General features: G+C 40.4%; 1 protein-coding gene across 2 annotated transcripts in view; it reads right to left on the bottom strand.

The window, feature by feature from the left end:
- LOC129184325 (acid-sensing ion channel 1-like) overlaps positions 1–19,619 on the bottom strand; it is a 53,197-nt gene that overhangs the window by 32,002 nt on the left and 1,576 nt on the right. For both annotated transcript variants that reach the window (XM_054780620.1, XM_054780629.1), the window contains exon 2: positions 8,848–9,043. In XM_054780620.1, the coding sequence (XP_054636595.1) occupies positions 8,848–9,043 (196 nt within the window). The remainder of the gene's footprint in view (positions 1–8,847; positions 9,044–19,619) is intronic.

Genomic DNA, 19,619 nt, shown 5'->3' with positions numbered 1-19,619 from the left:
ACATTCAGAAAATACTTATCAGTGTGTCAATAGCTCTCTTGCTCTTGCGCTTGTTGTTGCGAACGCCACCGCGTCCTGCAGCGCTCTATCTGTGTGGGTTTTATTCCATGTGTGCGCGCTAGCTGTGTCTGCTCTTGGCAAGATATTAACATCACCTACTGTGACCATAGCTTTCCCCTGACATTTATCAAACCATGTAAGCTAAAGTTTTGGGCCGCAGTATCCTGCATAATAAAATAAATGACTTGTTATACTTGTGTCAGTTGCACATGCAGAACCTTCCTTGTCAAAATCTCCTGCTGCTTTCTCCTCCCATTCAAATCCTCATTATAACTCTAATTTTCGCTCTAGATAACGCGCCTACAGCTAATTTCCCCTCTTCCTTTCCTTTCATACATTTGGTCTTTAGCCTGCTCGGACCAAATTAACTCCTGCACAGTGCACACCTGTCACTGCAACTGTCTGTTCTCACTGAACTCCGCCTTGCGTTTGTCTGTGCCAACTTGCCACACAGGGAGGTTTTGCTCATAGCCAGGTTTGTTTGGAGTCAACACACAGCAGTTGTAATTCCCTCACATCTGCCCTTCCCCTAAGTCCAAACATAAGTAAAACAGCATGCGTGCCTGTGCAGCTAACTGGATAACCCATTTTAACCACACCGATGTTCTTACTCTCTCTCTTAAAGTCCTGTTACAAAGCTTCATTCCTTCCACTCTGTTAGAGAGCGGCTTGTTACTGCATGTCATTAAAGTGATCTCAAATTCACACTGAGTGAAATATTGAAACGCAGTCTGTCATGATTGCGATTCAGACTGACATGGTGACCTTGGGAACACTCAGAGGGTATAAACAGGAAAAGCTCATTCTGCTCATCAAGGAGGTTCAGATTGTGCAGCATCCTGCTGCTTATTCAATAGATGGAGTTGATTTTGGGTTGAGGTAACTCGCCGGGAGCTCTGTTTCACTCCACTTTCCAATAGTCAGCGTGTCATTGAAGCCTTCTGCCGGCCTGTGCAGAGCCTGGGCCTGCAGAGTCACCTGCACTAAACCTCAGGATAAATAAACCATGGGCAGAGCGATGCAGACCACTTGAGCTATTTTCAGTCCCACTCCATCCAAAAGGCCTTTATAAAAAGCAAGCCCTCCCCTCATAGACCTGGGCAAATAGAGCGTGTTTGAGCAGCATTACTGATCTGTCTAGAAACCAGCTGGAGTCATGGAGATGCTGTGTGGCTGTCCGCCCTTAAACAACATGGGATGATCTCTGAGGCATTCGCGAGCATATTTCATAGAGCTCATAAGCGTGGTTGTTACAATAAAATCTGGTACCTTTTTATGTCTACTAACGGTTACCCAAACTTCATCGCCTTATGACTGGGTTATATAATACTTCGATTAAACTATTCAAATACACAACTTCTAGCAATCTTTCTGACTGATCGGGAATAATAAAGCATATCCAATTGAAACCGTATTAAGCTTTGAAGTGATAACACATGAGTGAGGGGCGTCATTTGAAACTAACGACCCAGTACAGTGCTGATAAACTAAAAAAAAAACATGTCTCGATATGGCCTTTGATCCCAACTACTTCAAGCATCAGGGCACTTCTTGCAGTGACAAAGAGAAACACATAACACATTTGATGATCACTTCAAAGATGAGCAGTAGCAAGCCTTCATTTTACCAGGGCCCTACGATTTCCAAGTTAACGGAATTGGCCAATAAAAACGGCCGATAATAACGCGGAATCTCACGGAAATTGACATAATGTGAATGAATGTTGTCATCATGAGGAGAAGGAACGTTCGTGTGGGGGGGAGTATTTCCCCGGCGGATGGCTCAATCGTGGCAGAATGTCATTAGAAACACTGAACTGCCCCCTCCCGACCTAAACATAAATAAACACCGGTAAAAGCTGGCGGAACCTCGTCTTACGGAGCGTGAGTGGAAGCTAACGGGGATAGCTTAGTTTAGCATGCTAGTGCAGGTGTGTGTGTGTGTGACTATATTTTCACCGTGTTTTGTGTTTTAACGTTTTACGTAAGGAGTGTTTTACAATGCCCGATGATGACGTGCAGGTTCTGAGTGAAAAAAGATGAGAAGCATGTTTATTTTTGCCGGAAACAGACTTTCTCAACACACACGGAACACAAGAACACACTTCCGGCTTTCAAAATAAGAGCGCCGTTTGACCATTGGTCAATCTCCGGCTACGACATTTCAGGTATTAACTTATTGCCAGCCCTATGTGAGTAATGGTCTCACCTTGGCCACCCTAATGAAAAATTTCTGGCTCCGCCACTGCTTGCATGGGAAGTGCTGGTCTAACCGCTGGTTGTTTATACTAGGGACCGTCAATAAATTACTATTGCGGTAAAGAGAGTTTGTAAAAAAAAAAACAAAACATATATTCTATAACCATATGAAATAATTACTCCTACCCTAAAAATATTTTGCACGCCGATATTTTCCAATTTTATCTTTTATTGGATGGACTTTTATTGGCTATTGGATACAATACTTTGGCTGCATTATTTTTAATGCTTTGAAGAGCTACAGTATTTTCAGAACCATATTCAATTCCACAAATTCATGTTTGTAACAAAAGCTTATTTAAAAAAAAAGGATCGGTAGTGGATCGGAAGCCAAAAAATGTGGATCGGGACACCCCTAATATGAACCTCGTCAAACTTTGATCTCAGCTAACTTGGACAGTTAAAGCCAAATGGTCTTGAAAATTGTTGCTTCATGCCGGGCTATCAAAATTACAGTAATGCAGATTTTAGCACAGTTATACAGTTATAAGAAGAAAACAATCAACCAATATACTGTAGTTTGCACACTCTGTAGGAAGGAGTTGTCTTTTTACCAAACCAATTTAAGCACTCATCCATTTTCTATGCCGCTTGTCCTCACCTCAAGTACCAAATCCACATAAAGCATACAGCATACTGTAGTATTCTGGGATTCCTCTGAAAGTACTTCAGCAACCGTGGCGCGCAGGTGGCGCCAACACAAGCTTGTGGAACGTCAGGCTCGGCCTACCTCTGTCAAACATAATTGACACGTGGATTGTAAAAAAACTGCGGACTGATTGATATCTTGAGGACATATGATGCACTGTACAAGGTGTCCTGCAGAAGCACAAGAATAACAACAATGAAAACACAACAAATAAATGGGGATTAATCCTGATTAATATAAATTAATCAACACGGGGCCCTGCAATTAATCTGATTAAAATGTTTAATCATTTGACCAGCCTTAGTCTTCTCGTCACCTCACAGAGACAAACGCTTACATTTTACTCCCCCTGACATCCTCCAGGTATTTCAGGCAACATTTAACTTCCACCAAAAATGTTTTTCTCTACATCCCTTACTAATTAGCCCCTAAAATACCCTTTGCTGTGGTATTTAAGTCAATAAGTGCAAAGGTTAAACCCAAGAAGTTTAAAAAAAGTGACGTCAGACTTGAGTTTGAGCGTGAGGACACATTTTAAAAGACGCTTGGTAAAGTCAAATTTAATTCCCGTTGCATTTGATAGTCCCACTGGCGACAGATGCCTTTTGTGTAGAAGATTAGTCTCCTTTATGAGCTCTGAGTATTCACCTGCTGATTTAGGCACTGTGGTTACTCCGGCCTACAATGACCGTGATGTGCTGGCGGTCAGCACTAAATAGTCTACGTTCAGCATGTTGGCAAATATGACTTTAATCCACTACATGCATGCATTTTTTTTTTCTATCACCACAGTGTGTGCTGGGAAATGAAAATACATTCAGCAGGCTGTTTGAGTGATTTCCTGCCTAATATCTTAAATTAGTTTTCATTAAGTGTTATTTTTTAGTGCACAAAGCCCTTCACTCCTAATTGAAAGGGGACGTGACGAGAGCAAGTAGAACAAAGGGAAGGGCATCGGAGTGAGAGAGGAAGGCGAGGGAGGAAAGAGCATGACACGAAAACATAATGAGGATTGTCATGCCCAAGGGGGCTGACGTGAGGGATTCACCACATGAGGCTTTAGATGAACTAAGAATGCAGTTGAAGATTGGAGGGCGTGAGGGGACAGAATGAGGATAAGCACCCTGACTGAGAGGTGACATAACTTTGCAAGCTCAGCGTGGCACCATGTTCAGGAGCCGGGAAACGGAGCACAGCTGCGCTGACCAACATGCCCCTGGGCAGTGTGGGTGGTGGGCCGCTTCAAGTCTGTCACTTTAAACCACCAAATCTCAAGGAAATTCAGGCATGGGTATTATGGAAGGCCCCCTAGCTCTCTAAGGAATAGACTTCATTTCCACCTCCAAGCAATGGCAGTGATGTCAGGGGGAGGTGAGGGTAGCCTCAGGGTTGTTTTAAGACAAATCCGATTGGGGCCAAACACTTTGAGCTTTAGAGCACTCAAACTGGAAACTTGTGAGACGAAACATCACAGTACTGAAATGGAACTCCCACGTTTTTTGATCCCTCAAGAATGTATTTTTCATTACAGTTGTCCCTCGTTTATAGCAGTTAAGTGGCTCCAGACCCGACCGCGTTAAATGAAATGAATTTACGCAACATAGCATTCAATGTTAATAAATTGAATATTTTCTTAGTTAGAGCATCGAAAACTTGTTTATGAGTTTCTAAATTCGGTTTTTAACTTTATTAGAGCACCTGCAGTCAATGAAATAGCATCCTTATGCATCACCTTTTGTTTGTGACTACTAATGGACCATGGTCTACCACGAAACAGCAATCATTTATTAATCAATTAATCTAGTGGTTACCATTTTGGCCAACACAGTAACAGTCAGGAGATCGGAAAGACGTGGGTTCGATTCTCCCTCGGGCATTTCTGTGTGGAGTTTGCATGTTCTCCCCGTGTGTGCGTGGGTTTTCTCCGGGTACTCCGGTTTCTTCCCACATTCCAAAAACATGCATGTTAGGTTAACTGGCGACTCTAAATTGTCCATAGGTATAAATGTGATTGTGAATGGTTGTTTGTCTATATGTGCCCTGCGATTGGCTGGTGACCAATCCGGGGTGTATCCTTCCTGTCGCCCGAAGTCAGCTGGCATAGGCTCCAGCATGCCCCCGCGACCCTAGTGAGAAGTAGTATAGAAAATGGATGGATAGCTACTAATGTTAGCTAACACTGTTTAGCTATCATTCATTTGTACAGTAATTGTGAAAAATGTAGACATGTTTTGTTCAATCTGTTCTTTTAAAACATTAATGGTGACATATTCTAGCTGGTGATGTTATATTGTTGGTTTAAAAAAAAATTGGAGCGTGTTGCAAACAGTGGGCAAATGTCATATGTCAAACTTTGCATAGCCTGAAAGCTAACAGTTAGCTGCTCCAAATGGTGAAACTATATTTTTCTCCTACTAAAACTCACTCGACAAGAAGCCAAAGCAGTGCAAAAATGAACATCATACAAAGCGATGATTACGAATCTTGTTTTACCTTTGCTGTTTTCTGTTCATATTTTTGTTTCATATGAATGACGATTTGGGTATCATGTTAGTCCATTGCTTGGGGTTATGCTGACATTATTTCACCGTGGGTGTAATGCTTCTTGCACGGTCCAAAGTTAGGCAGCCGCTGTTTATTTGCAAACAGTCCCTTTAAGTGCTTGGGGTTTCAATTGTCTTCTGTTTTTCTAAAATGGGTTTTGCTGATGGCTTTAGCTGATGTTTGTCAGGTAACATAGACGTAGAGCATGGGTACATTATCAATTTACTATGAACATAGCAGTATGGACAAAGCCATGTTAACTCCAGTCTGACTTCGGACTAAAGAAGTCTTACTCAACAAAACTTGGAAATTTGACTTGGACTCAACTTCAGTGACCCCCTGTTTGACTTTGACGCTGGCTTCAAGGTGGAAGAGCTAACTTAGACTTAACCCATTAACACCCAGTGTTGGTGTCAAGCCCAAACAGCTGATTTTGATCTGTGTTCTTGACGCAAATGTGTCAAAATATCCAATCAGCCTCTTTTCCCCCTTTTGATCTCTGCACAAAGACGTGTCAATCGGTGTATACGTCTTTCATCATTCATCAAGCACTGCGGAATGAAACAAGTGACTAGATTACCAATGTGTCGGATCAAAGGATGTGCATGTTCCACTTTTCTAGAACTCTGCACAGATTTAGACAACAAAGGGAAGTTCAGAAGAGGGAAATAAAGGCTCTAAACCGCTCCAGGGGAAGCACCTCCTTTGCCTCTGTGTTCTGGACAGATGTAATTTCCTGCAGAGTAGTGCTCTTCAAAGAGGAGAGAAATGGCTCTATCACAGTAGACAGGCTGCCAGTATGCGTGCCTGCATCTTTAAGCACATCAATTATCCATTCCTCGCAAATGAGAAGAAAAGGTTAATGACAGGGCTTGAATTTTTAAGACTGCTGACCGAACAACCACATATCAAACACTAGAGAAGCATTCACAACAAAATAATAATCCCAATTTTGGATCATCTTTGATATTTTGTAGAATCTGTTGGAAACTTGTTCTGACCATTTTTCGTGGCGTCATATGCCCAAATGACAAAAATGGTCCTATCTCGCAATGTTAAAGAATCATTACAAAAATTCCTGGATCCAGACAGTGATCCGGATCACCCCCAAAATGTAATCAGTTCTTCCATATCCCATTTTCGACAATTCCTGAAAATTTCATCCAAATCCGTTCAGAAAACAAACAGATAAACGACGGAAAAAACATTACCTCCGTGCTGCGCTCGCGCGTTGCGATGTGCTTGGCGGAGGAAACACGAGGATTTAGGAACAATTGGTAACATGTGGTACATTTTTTTTACATGCGGAAAACAATTACAAATGCATATAAATGATGAATAAAAGGGATAAAGGGACATTTAATGTTACTTTTACTGTGATTGAGGACTTGACTGTTGGCAAAGACAGCTATGAGGCAGCTGCAAGGAACGAGCATAGATTCCCACAGACACCACCTTCGCGTTATTTAATGAATTCAAGTGTTTGTAACTCTACGTTTACATGAGCAAAAAAAAAAAAAAAAGCTGAATTATTGCATGAATTGGCGTAAAACTAGCTTTTAAACACGGATGTAAACACCTTAATTACCATAATTTCCGGTGTATAAGCCGCTACTTTTTCTCACGCTGTGAACCTGGCGGCTTATACCGTGTATAAGCAGTTGTGTTCTGGTCTCGCAACATCTCATGTGCTTCGGAGCAGTCATTTCGTGCTTTGCGTGCGCGCTGTCATTGTTAGTGATGGGCGATACCACTGATTTCTTTTCCGATTCGATACTGAGTAGAATTAAGGCCGGTATCAGCGATACTGATACGACACGCATACTTCGTGCAAATACACCTAACGTGTCGGGTACATTTGAAAAAGTGGTGTATTTCAAATCATAGCATAGAAACCCATAAAACACCCGGTGAGGCTGCGTTTCAATGTTATGCTGCCAAAGTCTGGAAAGTCTTCAAGAAGATGTGCGACAATCCTCCACTCCTATTCAACTGTGCATGTGACAACTGAAAGTATTTCATCTGCACTCTTCATTTTTGATTTTTTTTTGTTTCATGGAATGCTTTATGGAATCTTCTGTAATGATATTAGATTGATTTGATGTTTTTATGGAATGATTTTATGAAAAGCACTTTGAATGACCTTGTGTATGAATTGTGCTCTCGAAATAAACTTGCCTTGCTAGCTTGCATTTTCTAATTATCTACGTACATGCATGCGTACATAGTCTCCATTCACTGGATTTGCAGTGCAATGGATCAAATGAATCATCAAAACTATTGTTTACATCAACTACTGTGCCTCAGTTTTTTTTCCCAAAAGGAACGCTTCTTGTGTGCCAACTCACTGATGTGTGAAATACAGTATGAAGTATTATTACTACTACTACTACTACATGCCCTAATGCCTCTAAAATAAATCTCTCAAGCTTCAAATGAGAGCCAGTGAGCACACACTTCATACAAGTAGATCTCACACTAATACAGATGCCCACGTTGGCATTACACAAGGCTTGTGTGGGGTGATCTACTCTTTGTTACCAGTGACTAACTGATGGGTGGAACAACAGCAACAGCAGGGTTTTTATGGTACATATTATTGTCATTTAATCCTGCAGTTTCAATTTTTAGCAGGCGATTCTCACTCCAGTCAGGTGTACAATGTATTTATCTACTCTCTGCAACTGCTTACTTATACAGAACTCCAACACTAAGCACAAAAGGCAATCTAAAGAGGAGGAAAACGGTACAGCAGATGTAAATATTTGCTTAGCGCCATTGGGACTCAACTATGCAGCAAAAACAATATTTCATCGAGAAGGCTCACAAGGACAACAACAAGTTGTAACCACAGCAATGCAAATTCATTATTTGGAGATGTCACCAAATCTAATAATTGCAAACATCAACATATGTCATGTGGAACATCATATCCTAACTTTCAAAACCCCCAAATTATATACTGTAAATGCACATCATCTAGTGTTATTGGGACTTGAACCAAACTGGATCGAAAGCTTTTATTGCAGGGATTATTAGAGGTCGTAAACTCAAATTTGTATGGTTGAAGATATTAAAATAGAATAATAGAGTATGTGATATGTAACAATGTCAAGGGACAGCCGTAAACCTTTCGGGTTTAATGGTAATTATTAATAAGCTTTTACTTAAATGTACTTTTTTTAAAGGTATGGAAATAAATTTACTGTCATTTGGATATGTAAATCAAATCATTGTTTTATTTATTGTTTTATTTGTATTTGTTACAAATAGACTGTTCTTGTATTACTATGGCAACAACAGAAAAGGTCACCGTAATGTGTTTAGCCGACGTACCACTTTGAAGTCCTCAGCTCTGCACTCAGTGCCGTGGAAGTAGCAAGAGAGCAGCATGTCGTTGATATCATGGCCGGTGCGGTCGTAGAATTCCAACATGTTGAAAGGTCGCGGCTTGAAGTTGTGGAAGTCAGCTTTTACCTTCAAGATTTCCAGAACACTCTCTTCCACAAGATGCAAGTCTCGGATCTCATACCTGCACAAACGACGATCATTTCATTATCACCGCCTGGCAGCAAAATAGACAGTCATTTACAGATGGAAATATGAAATGTCCTTTGCTGGCGTCTTCTGTGCTCAGAAGTCAGAAAATAGTTCAGTTCAGATGAAGTAGCAGTATGGAGTCATAACACCAGTTGGTTATTCATTGCTACAGCCATTCCCTCCAGGAAGAGAAAAGCTTTCTCACAATTCTGGCCTACAGTTGTCAAATATAGGTTGTAATTATTAGGGCTGTCAAAAATAACAGCGGTAACTCATTTATTTCAGTACAAATGGGCATAACAAACTCGATAAATTTGCCGGCTTCGATATATTGACATGTGCATGCGTCATCGGGACGAGAAGGACCGTTTGTGAGGGGAAGTATTTCCCCGGCGGACCGCTCAATTGTGGCGGAATGTCATCAAAAACACAAACACTGTCACACAAACACCGAAACACCGTGAACACACTGCGTAAGAAGGAAAAACTCCTCTTATGGAGCGTGAATGGAAGCTAACTGGATTCGCTTAATTTAGCTAATTACTTTGTGTCATATAGAAAGACACTTTAACACACACGTGTTTATATGTATATTAGTTTTTCATTCATTAATGATTGCCTTAGAAGTGTGAAATGTGTGTTGAATATCCAATTTAATTAATGTCAGGCTGAAGTAAAGTGGCAAAGACGTGATCAGGAGTTATTCTAATGATAGCACACGCTAAACACAAAACCTGTGTGTTGTAACAAACACAGTCAAATTAACATACAACATAAGAGGTGTCCTGGCTGGTCCTGACCACTGAAGTAGGTTGCCATGCCAGTGACTGTCACTAGACTATTTTCCTTGTGAAAATATATAATTTTAGGAGTACAGTAGAGCCCCGCTTTTCACAGGGATGACGTTCCAGGGCGTTCAGCGAATGGCAAAAACCATGTGTAATTGATACGCCCATATACTGTACTGTAAATGTCTGTTTTTAGCACAGGGCTCACTCCCCTCTCTGGTCCAAACCCTCCTGCTAGCTTGACGTTGACATTCTCCTCTGATTTTGGCTCAACATTTGCAATAAAAGTGACTGTTGTAATTATCACATTCAGTTCCAGAACCCTCCTTGTCTCTCTTCAGTATGTAAGTATTTTAAATGATAAAATGTATCGGTACTCAACACAAATGACAGATGGAATCATTCACGATGTAGAACATCTAACAGCTACTATGATGCATTCAACACTGTACTGTACAAGGATTTATGCCAGTGATCCCCAACCCCCGGGCCGCGGCCCGGTACCGGGCCGTGGGTCATTTGATACCAGGCCGCACAGAAAGAAAAAATAATTTCCATGATGTTTTATTTTGAAAAGTGGCCGGATTCTCTCTGTTACATCCGCCTCACTTGACGCATGTCCATCGTGCGTGTGCTAACTTTATCTCGCCGCACAGATGGACTACTTCTGTATTTTTAGCATTTTTCTTTCACCTCATATTTGGTCTCAAATGCTGATACTATGGGGGAATGCATAAAGGTAAGTTTGATGACTTACTGAGTGCTAATTTGTCTCAATGTCTCAAGTTAATTCATGCTAGCACACTGCCTTTTACCACACACTTCAAACAGCGATGTAATCATCTCTCTGGAAAAACTCCAGAGATATATTGAATATAATCCCATGAACGAACCCCAACCACAAACCCCCACAACTCCCACCCCCGGTCCGCGGGACATTTGTGGGAACAAAAGCCGGCCCGTGGGTCACAAAAGGTTGGGGACCACTGATTTATGCTGTGTCATCTATGTTGTGATAATGCCATATTAGATGTAGAACTTTTTTTCCATATAAGGGCGTATTAAAACCACTTTCCCCTTGCATTCTATAGCCAGTCGCAATAACTCACACATCAAATCGCAGTATTGATTCAGGGCTTAGGCATTCAGTTAAATGTCTTGTACAGGTCACCAGACGCCATTCGTCTATGTTAAAAGGCCAGTATCTCCCTCAGCATTGTGGGTAGCTCCGGGAAGTCTCCTTTCATCAAATGGAGCTAAGAAAATTCAAAGGGAAGCTGAATAGCTGTGAATGCACAAGCCGCAGCTCCTCGCTGCGTGCTATTATTAAAAATGTCACCATTTTAATGAACTCACACAAGAGAAGATTGCTCTGATTTTTTTTTCCTTCTCTCAAAAAACTAAAAGGTACAGTGGATTCCCACAAATTTGCGATTCAGCAAATTGGTCAAATGTTTTTTTTTTTTTTTAACAAAACACATCTCATTCACGCTAATTCTGTAATTATGAAATAAATAAATATGCAATAATAAAGTTAAAAATGGACAGCATAATAGTACATGATACATGTACCGGTGACAACGTGACGTCAATGACAGCATGTGCCACAAGTTCCACCCCCCTACAAGCTTTATACTAAAATGATACCAGGGGTGTACAAAGTGAGGCCCAGGAGCCATTTGCGGCCAGCATCTGTTTTTTTATTGGCCCATGGCACATAAAAATACAATTTAACAAGAAAGCAAAAAAAAACCCAACATTAGCAAAAATGAAAAAATCAGCTGTCATTTTACAAGAATAAAGTAAAAACAGCCGTCCATCCATTTTCTGTGCCGCTTTGGGTCGCGGGGGTATGCTGGAGCCTATCCCAGCTGACTTTGGGCGGCAGGGGGGGGGTACACCTGGACTGGTCGCCAGCCAGTCACAGGGCACATATAGACAAACAACCATTCACACTCACATTCATACCTACGGACAATTTAGAGTCTCCAATTAACCTAACATGCATGTTTTTGGAATGTGGGAGGAAACCAGACTACCCGGAGAAAACCCACACAAGCACGGGGAGAACATGCAAACTCCACACAGAAATGCCCAAGGGAGAATCGAACCCAAATCTTCCCGATTTACTTACTGTGTGGCCAATATGCTAACCACTAAGCCACAGTGGGGAAAAAAAAGTAAAAACATTAAGAGAAAAACGTTTGTAATCTAACAAGAGCCACAAAGAGTCGCAATTGTATGAGAATGATCTAATATTATGAGGAAAAACAATGTAATCTTAGTAGCATAAAGTTTAAATGTTAAGGAAAAATGATATTATTTTTTAAAAGTTGTAATATTATGAGAAACAATGCGCTGGCGTCCAATCCAGGGTGCACCCGGCCTCTCGCCCAAAGTCAGCTGGGATAGGCTCCAGCATACCCCCGCGACCCTCGTGAGGACAAGTGGCATAGAAAATAGATGGATGGATAATATTATGAGAAACACAAAAAAAATTAAGTTGTAATTTTTGTAAAATTAGACTGGCGAAAAAGCTATAAAATTATGGAAATAAAGTCAGAATATTACGAGAAGAACATTTACAAGACAAAAGTTGAAATATTTGGGAAAAAAATTTCGGCAATGGAAAAAAAACCCACAGTTATTTTACCAGAATAAAGTGAAAATATGAAGAGAACAAAGTTGTACTGTAATAAGAAAAAAAGTCACAATTTTATGAGAAAAATAATATCATTTTACTCTCATAATGTTGAAATATTAAAGAAAACATGTTGGTTTTTTAAGTCATAATATTAGGTGAAACAAACAAAACAAAATAAAGTTGTAATTTTTGGAAAATTAGGGTGGGGAAAAAGTTATAATATTATGGGAATAAAGTCATAATATTACGAGAAGAGCCGCGCGGTGGCCTAGTGGTTAGCATGTTGGCCACGCAATCAGGAGATCTCAGAGGGCCTCTCTGTGTGGAGTTTGCATGTTCTGGGGTGGGTTTTCTCGGGGTACTCCGGTTTCCTCCCACTTTCCAAAAAACATGCATGTTAGGTTAATTCCATCCATCCATCCATCCATCCATCTTCTATGCCACTTATCCTCACCAGGGTCGCGGGTATGCTGGAGTGTTAGGTTAATTGGCGACTCTAAATTGTCCATAGGTATGAATGTGAGTGTGAATGATTGTTTGTCTATATGTGCCCTGCGATTGGCTGGCGACCAGTCCAGGGTGTATCCCGCCTCTCGCCCGCAGTCAGCTGGGATAGGCTCCAGCATACCCCCGTGACCCTTGTGAGGATAAGCGGTATAGACGATGGATGGATATTACGTCAAGAAAATTTTTACAAAGATTATTTAAGAAGAATGTTGAAATATTTAGAACGTTTAAAAAAAACAGCAAAAATGTGAAAAAAGTGCAAAGACCAAAGTTTATACTAATTAAACGTTTTTTCATCTACATCACAAAGCTGAGATGTGTTTTTTTTCTTGAAATGCATATAAGTTAGCATATCTACATGTGCTGATTTACAAAATATCAAAGTGGCCATTGCATCCTTTCCTTTAATGGAAATAGCCAAAACAACACTGCAACATTGTAAGAAATTAATCACAGTACATACAAAATATTTAGCAAAATAACCCTTTCTAAAAAGTAAGTGCAAATAACTAACTCCTCTTCAAAATAAAGCCTGTTTACAAATTGGCATTCAGGAAAACAAGCTCATGCAGTCGTTTATTGTTTAATGGTTTGTTCGTGACACACGTCTATCTATCGGGAGCCAGGCTTCAGAAGCTCGGCGAGCACCTGCCAGTCAGTGAAACTGGAGTCTTCGTTGAGCACCTGTGATGCAGCTCGGGCAGGAAGAGGAAAGGAGAATTGACTTGAGGCGAGGACCATTTATAAAAAGACGTGCGTGGAATTCTGACTCTCTTTGACTTCTCTGTACGCCAGAAACCCAAAATGTGCGTACGGGCAAAAATACTCCGATGATGAAATATTCAAGCGCTGCGTTGCGTTTTTCATGCATCTTTTAGTCCGCATACTACACTCGTGCGTAAAGGTGTTGATGATACAGTGGATTTGATTGAAAAATTATATCTGTCGCGGTGTCATGTAAAATAGCAACGCTTTCCACAGATGCTTTTAATTCAATAATGGCGTGTTGTTAACGCAATGATGGATAAACATTGGATAACATTTATTTATTATTATGTTTATATACCCCCCAAAAAACGGTTTTAAATGTTAATATTTATTATCTACTACCAAGTGTGAAGGTGAGAAAATTCACTCATTTCCTGAGCTAGATAAAATGCTTAAAATCCTCCTGGGGGATTATTAATACCTTAAAAGTGGATCGTCTCAACACTTTTACTGTAATTGATAAGAACATAAGCAGCATTTAAATATAGTTTACGGCTTTGATACTCACATCTTTGTGATAAATACTGTAGCGTCACGCTCTGCTTCATTTCCAGAACTACTCCACTCTCCGCGACTGACACTGACAGTCGTGGTGCTGTTGTTGTCGTGTGTCTACGTTTGTTGTGACTGTGAAAGATTGACGCCTTGATGTAGCTTTAACCACTTGAATTAAAACCATAAAATGTACTTGAAATCCAACAAAAAATAATAATAATCAGCCCTGCGTACTTTGGCACACATTCTCACATCAGGTTGTGTTTTTAGAGATTGCATACTTTGCGTGGAAAATAGCGTGCGCAACTTTTCGGCTCTCTTTTGTCCATACGCAAGCTTTATAAATGAGTTAGAGTAACAGTTGCGCAATTAATGACATGTTACCTGGTTTCCTTTCTTAATATAGCTCGCGGTAGCAGGGGCGAGTAAATGAACAAGTTAACGAAGACGAGTACCCGTGAGTCTTGATCAGTAAAAAACTCGCACATTTTGAATGACTCATTCATGACCTGCACATCTCTAATGGCAATTGAAGAGAGACAAATAGCAGGGATCTACTCTATTTCACAAACATCTCATATAAATGCTGGCAGTTTGCGATGGTCGATCTTCTGTGCAATATACAGGTGTACCCCGTGAATTTGAATGTATGACATAAAAACTCGAGCTAACAATGTATGATGTGGAGCCGAGATCGAAACAACAAATCAGTCCTACATTTTCAGTGAAAGCCATTAGCTCCCCGCTGGTGATGTGGAGGACAAAGCCACCTAAAAGGCACCTCCGAGATAAAATCCCATGAGCAGTGCAGAGGCCGACACGTGTGCATTTTAAATATCATGACAAGAGATATTTCTCATGTCAGTGATTCCAAACCATGGAAGCGAGCTGAGAACATTCTTAAATGGAATTTAATGCCAAAAGCGTTTTCATTTTTGCCCAGGGTGCAACAGCTAGACGCCTCACTACCTTGCAAACAGAGGCAGGGTATTGAGCATTAATCCCGTTCCAGACAGGAGTAGTTAATTGAATGTACAGTATATAGGGAATTCAGAACATTTGCCTTACTTTTTAACTTTGACAAAACATTGTTTTTCTTTCAGGGCAATGTGGGATGATGACAAGATGCATTCAGATCTTCAAAGATTGGTGATAGAGATTGGCTATGAAGCCACTTAGTGAAGCCACCAGAGGCGCTGAATGCTGATGGCAACTCTGCAATGACAGCTCATCAGAGGCTGACATCATCTCCAAGCTCCAAGCTACGTCTCTTCTTCATTTCTTTAACCTTCACATAAACTGTGGTACACACCGGTGGCAGTTGATGTTTTTAGTCTGTAAACAACCAACTCAGTTCTCACAGTATTTTTTAACCATGCCCATAAACGCATATACAACGGGTCGTAGAATTTGGTCCGATAACAGCCAATCTATATCAGTGCAGTTCACAGTCGGTAACGGCGTTTAAACTGCCGTTATTTTTAACACTGTTACTCCCAACACTGCACCTGAGTGTTCAAGGCTACAAGGATGCTGGAGTCCCAGCTGACTTAAGGTGAGGGACTCTGGACAGAACACCTGTGAGTCACAGGGCTGGCTCACACACTCCTGAACAAAATCTTAAAACGTGGGATATTACAAGTACAGTGTTCGCCCGTTTATCTCTGGGGATAGGTTCCCAAAATAAGTGAAACCCGCGAAGTAGCCAACTTCATTTTTTTTTACAATTATTATATATTTTTTAACGCTGTAAAACCCCTCACCATACACTATATACTGTACACTTTTCTCAGACAGGCAATAACATTTTTCTCACATTTCTCTCTTGATCAAACACTCTCAAAAAAGTTCAAACCTTTGTTTGAATTTTAATGATCAACACAAGAAATGATTAAGTCACTCACGCATATTTCACTAATGTGACCGTGCCTTTTGTCCTGGCGCTGTTCCGATGTACAGTACTGTAGTGTTTTTGTATCCTTGTTAAAACATATTGCTGCAGACGAACCAAAGATTCATTTACGAGCTCGCAAGCAAGCTAGCGATGACAGAGGAGACATGGCAGGATGGCACAAGGGAAATTGACTGACAATGGTCTACAGCCAATCAGGACGCAGAAAACAATAGGCGGTGCAGACAGATGAGAGAGGGAAGCAACTTCTTTACATAGCCAATGCTAAATCTAAAGATCCCTCTTTGCGCCCTCGGTGCAGATGACAACAGTTGAATCAACTAGCCAAGCTACAGAGAAACTAATAGCATTCTTGAACATTGTCCACCAGTGACAGTTAACATACCAACTATGGGACTGGAGTTGGCAGCTTGCAATAGCTTTAAACCTTTAGGTACAATTGTATACCCCTAAAAATGACAAGCTTTATAAAATGTATCATAATGCTATACCATGTAGCGAGGGACGACTGTATATACAGTATGTCTCTTCACTCTTATATCCAAACATGAATTAATTCATAAATGATCACTGTTTTGTGGTTGACTATGGCCTATTAGATGTACAAATTGTACGTATTTTTTGCACAAATTAATCATTTTCAAGCATAAAAATTGCGAAAATAATTAAAATCCAAATAAAGTATATGACATTCAGACTACCAACTTGTGAATGTACACGGTCAGGCAAAATGATCTGACACATTTGTAGGATAAATAAAAGGCAAATAAAGTAAAGAAACAAAAAAGTGTTTTTATTTTCGAAAAGTACATATAATGCCATTTTTTTTCATATAATGCCGTTTTGCTTTGTTTCTTTATAATGCCATTGTTTTTCGTTTCTTTATCAGTTGCTGCCATGAATTGGACTGGTGAGCATCGTGCCTTCATTGTGGAAACGTTTATCAAAACAAACGAATCTGTAACTGCAACACAACGAGCATTCCGTTTGCACTTCAATCTTGGTAGACATGATCCCGTACCAGCTGGCAACACCATCTTGTTATGGGCTACCAACTTCACAGCTACTGGACAATAATGGATCCCATTTGACTGATTTAATTTTTAAAACATAATGAAACAGAATGGCATTATATGTACTTTTCGAAAATAAAAACACTTTCTTGTTTCTTTGCTTTATTTGCCTTTTATTTAACCTGCAAATGTGTCAGATCATTTTGCCTGACCCTGTAGTATTCTGCAGTGGTCACTAGGTGTCCGTAATTGTTCGGTGAAACCACCACCGAAGCACCGCACTTGAACAACCAGCTTTTATTCCAGGTTTAAATTATCTCACAACAGGCACAATAATAATAACATCATAATAATCATAATAATAACACGGGTTACGCCACAAGGTCAAAATCAACTCTGAGACCCACACGGCACTTCCTGTCACTTCCCTACAAGTTAAACTGTCTTAAATGTTTTATTGTCTCTGATTATATCTACTATATTGGGTAATATGAATGTAAAGGTGACTATATGGGTGTTATTTCATGTCTAGATGCCTCTAATAATGTTAAAAAAAAACATATTTAGAAGATCATAAAAGGGTTTTCTATGCTATAACTATGAAAATATTCCAATTATAAAGAAGATATCCTACTTTGAGGAAATTCACTTAATGCGGTCGGGTCTCAACTAATTTTTTCAGTTTTATTAATATAAATTTGTGATTGGGAGAAAACTCAAACTCAACTTTACTGGGGGCCAATGGCGGTAGGGGTTGGGAGGGCTGGGCCGCATCAAGTACTGTGACTAACTTGTCAGCAAACACGACCAGAAGCTGTCATGAGCCCCAGCTATGATGGGGCATAAGTGATAAAAAAAAAGGAAAACAAAGTTAAAAAGTATAATATTGTGGCACTTTTTAGTCACACGAGAGATGGTCTCTGGTTTGATGGTCTGGTTTGTCTTTATCTGTGCAATTTGGAGCCAAAATGAAACTCGTAAAAAGCTCATCAATGTACTAGAAATGGCAGGAGGTCCTTACTCAACATAACAGTTATGATTCACGGTGTGACCAAAGAATTAACACAATACCAGGAATTCCTTTACTTTTTTCACACGCTTGGAACCCCGTGGCTTAAACAATGACGCAGTTCTTGAAGGAGCTTGAAAGAGTGAACTGGAATAGTGAAGTGGATGCTAATATCAGGTTTTGAAGTCTTATGCAGCGATTGTGTTTGGATCTGAGAAATCTTAAGTTTGATCGAGTGTAGAATTACTACAGCTTCTACTTGGACTGCTTGGACCGTGGCAGCTGTTGAACATCGGAGCTAACGAGAAGCTGGGAACACAGAGTGTAGGTAGGATTGCAAGGTTTATAGTGTGCATTTCTGTGTAAATATGCTATGTTACAATGTGGACACCTGTGGCTTATAGACAAGTGCGGCCTATATATGTACAACATTGTTTTCTCTTTAACACAGCAACTTCATACAAAACAGGTAGATAGCGCATACACAGGGCAGCTGCTCCTACTAGTGGAGGACAATAAACTACGTTAACTGTAAACATGTACTTAGAGCAACTACTTAGGTACCGCAATGCATGCTGGGAGCCGGCATTACTCCCGTCACTGGAAGTGCTTCTGGCTTCCCAGCATTCTTTGCGGCAATTGTTTTGTAAACAGCGACGTATGAAAAAATGGACAGTTTTCCCAAACCTGACACCGGCAAAATGTACAAAAAACACAGGTTGGCCGTAAAGACAACGCATAAAGACGTACAAAGTGTGTGAGTTTGTCTTGCAACCTGAAAAAAACATAGAGTAGAGTTTGTTTGACATGACAAAGAACCTCTGCGGCTGGTCTGCAGCCAGTCTACGGCTCGAAAATCAGTACATCACACGTGTTCCCTCTGTTTCTTTCTTGCGTTTTTTTGCACGGAGGCTGGCCGTAGGAGCCTGTATGATCGTTTGTGACATAGGCACTACCTCTTACATGTGCAGTCATTTTTTAAATTTGCATTGTGATTGTGGTCAGTGTTCTTCTGTCCAGTGAGCCCTTTGTTTCTTTCACTATGTGACGACTTCGACTGCGAGTTCAGTGCTAGCTATTGCTTACCCAATTAAAGAGCTGCTTTATTTTAGCAAGCTAAAGTGCCTCTGACCATCTCCTCAGGGTGTGTGGCCGCACTTACACTAAACTTTACTGTCAAGTAAGGGGCCACAAAATATGGTTGAGACCTCTGTTTATTTAGTTAGCACTTGTCGTACTTTGCGCTACTATGCCAGATTTGTGCAGCACAGTTTCATGACCTGTATTGGAAATAGGTTACAATGCATTGTCTCTATATATTCCTTATCAAATTAGTACAAAAAACATTTTAAAAAAGGACACAGTGCATTCATCCACTGTGCTTCTTGAGTATCTTGTATGATCAATTAAGCTTTGCTTCTTCCTACTCCTT

The sequence above is a fragment of the Dunckerocampus dactyliophorus genome, chromosome 1 (assembly GCF_027744805.1).
Source record: "Dunckerocampus dactyliophorus isolate RoL2022-P2 chromosome 1, RoL_Ddac_1.1, whole genome shotgun sequence".
NCBI classification, from domain to species: Eukaryota; Metazoa; Chordata; class Actinopteri; order Syngnathiformes; family Syngnathidae; genus Dunckerocampus; species Dunckerocampus dactyliophorus.
This window is presented reverse-complemented; position numbering and strand designations above follow the sequence as displayed.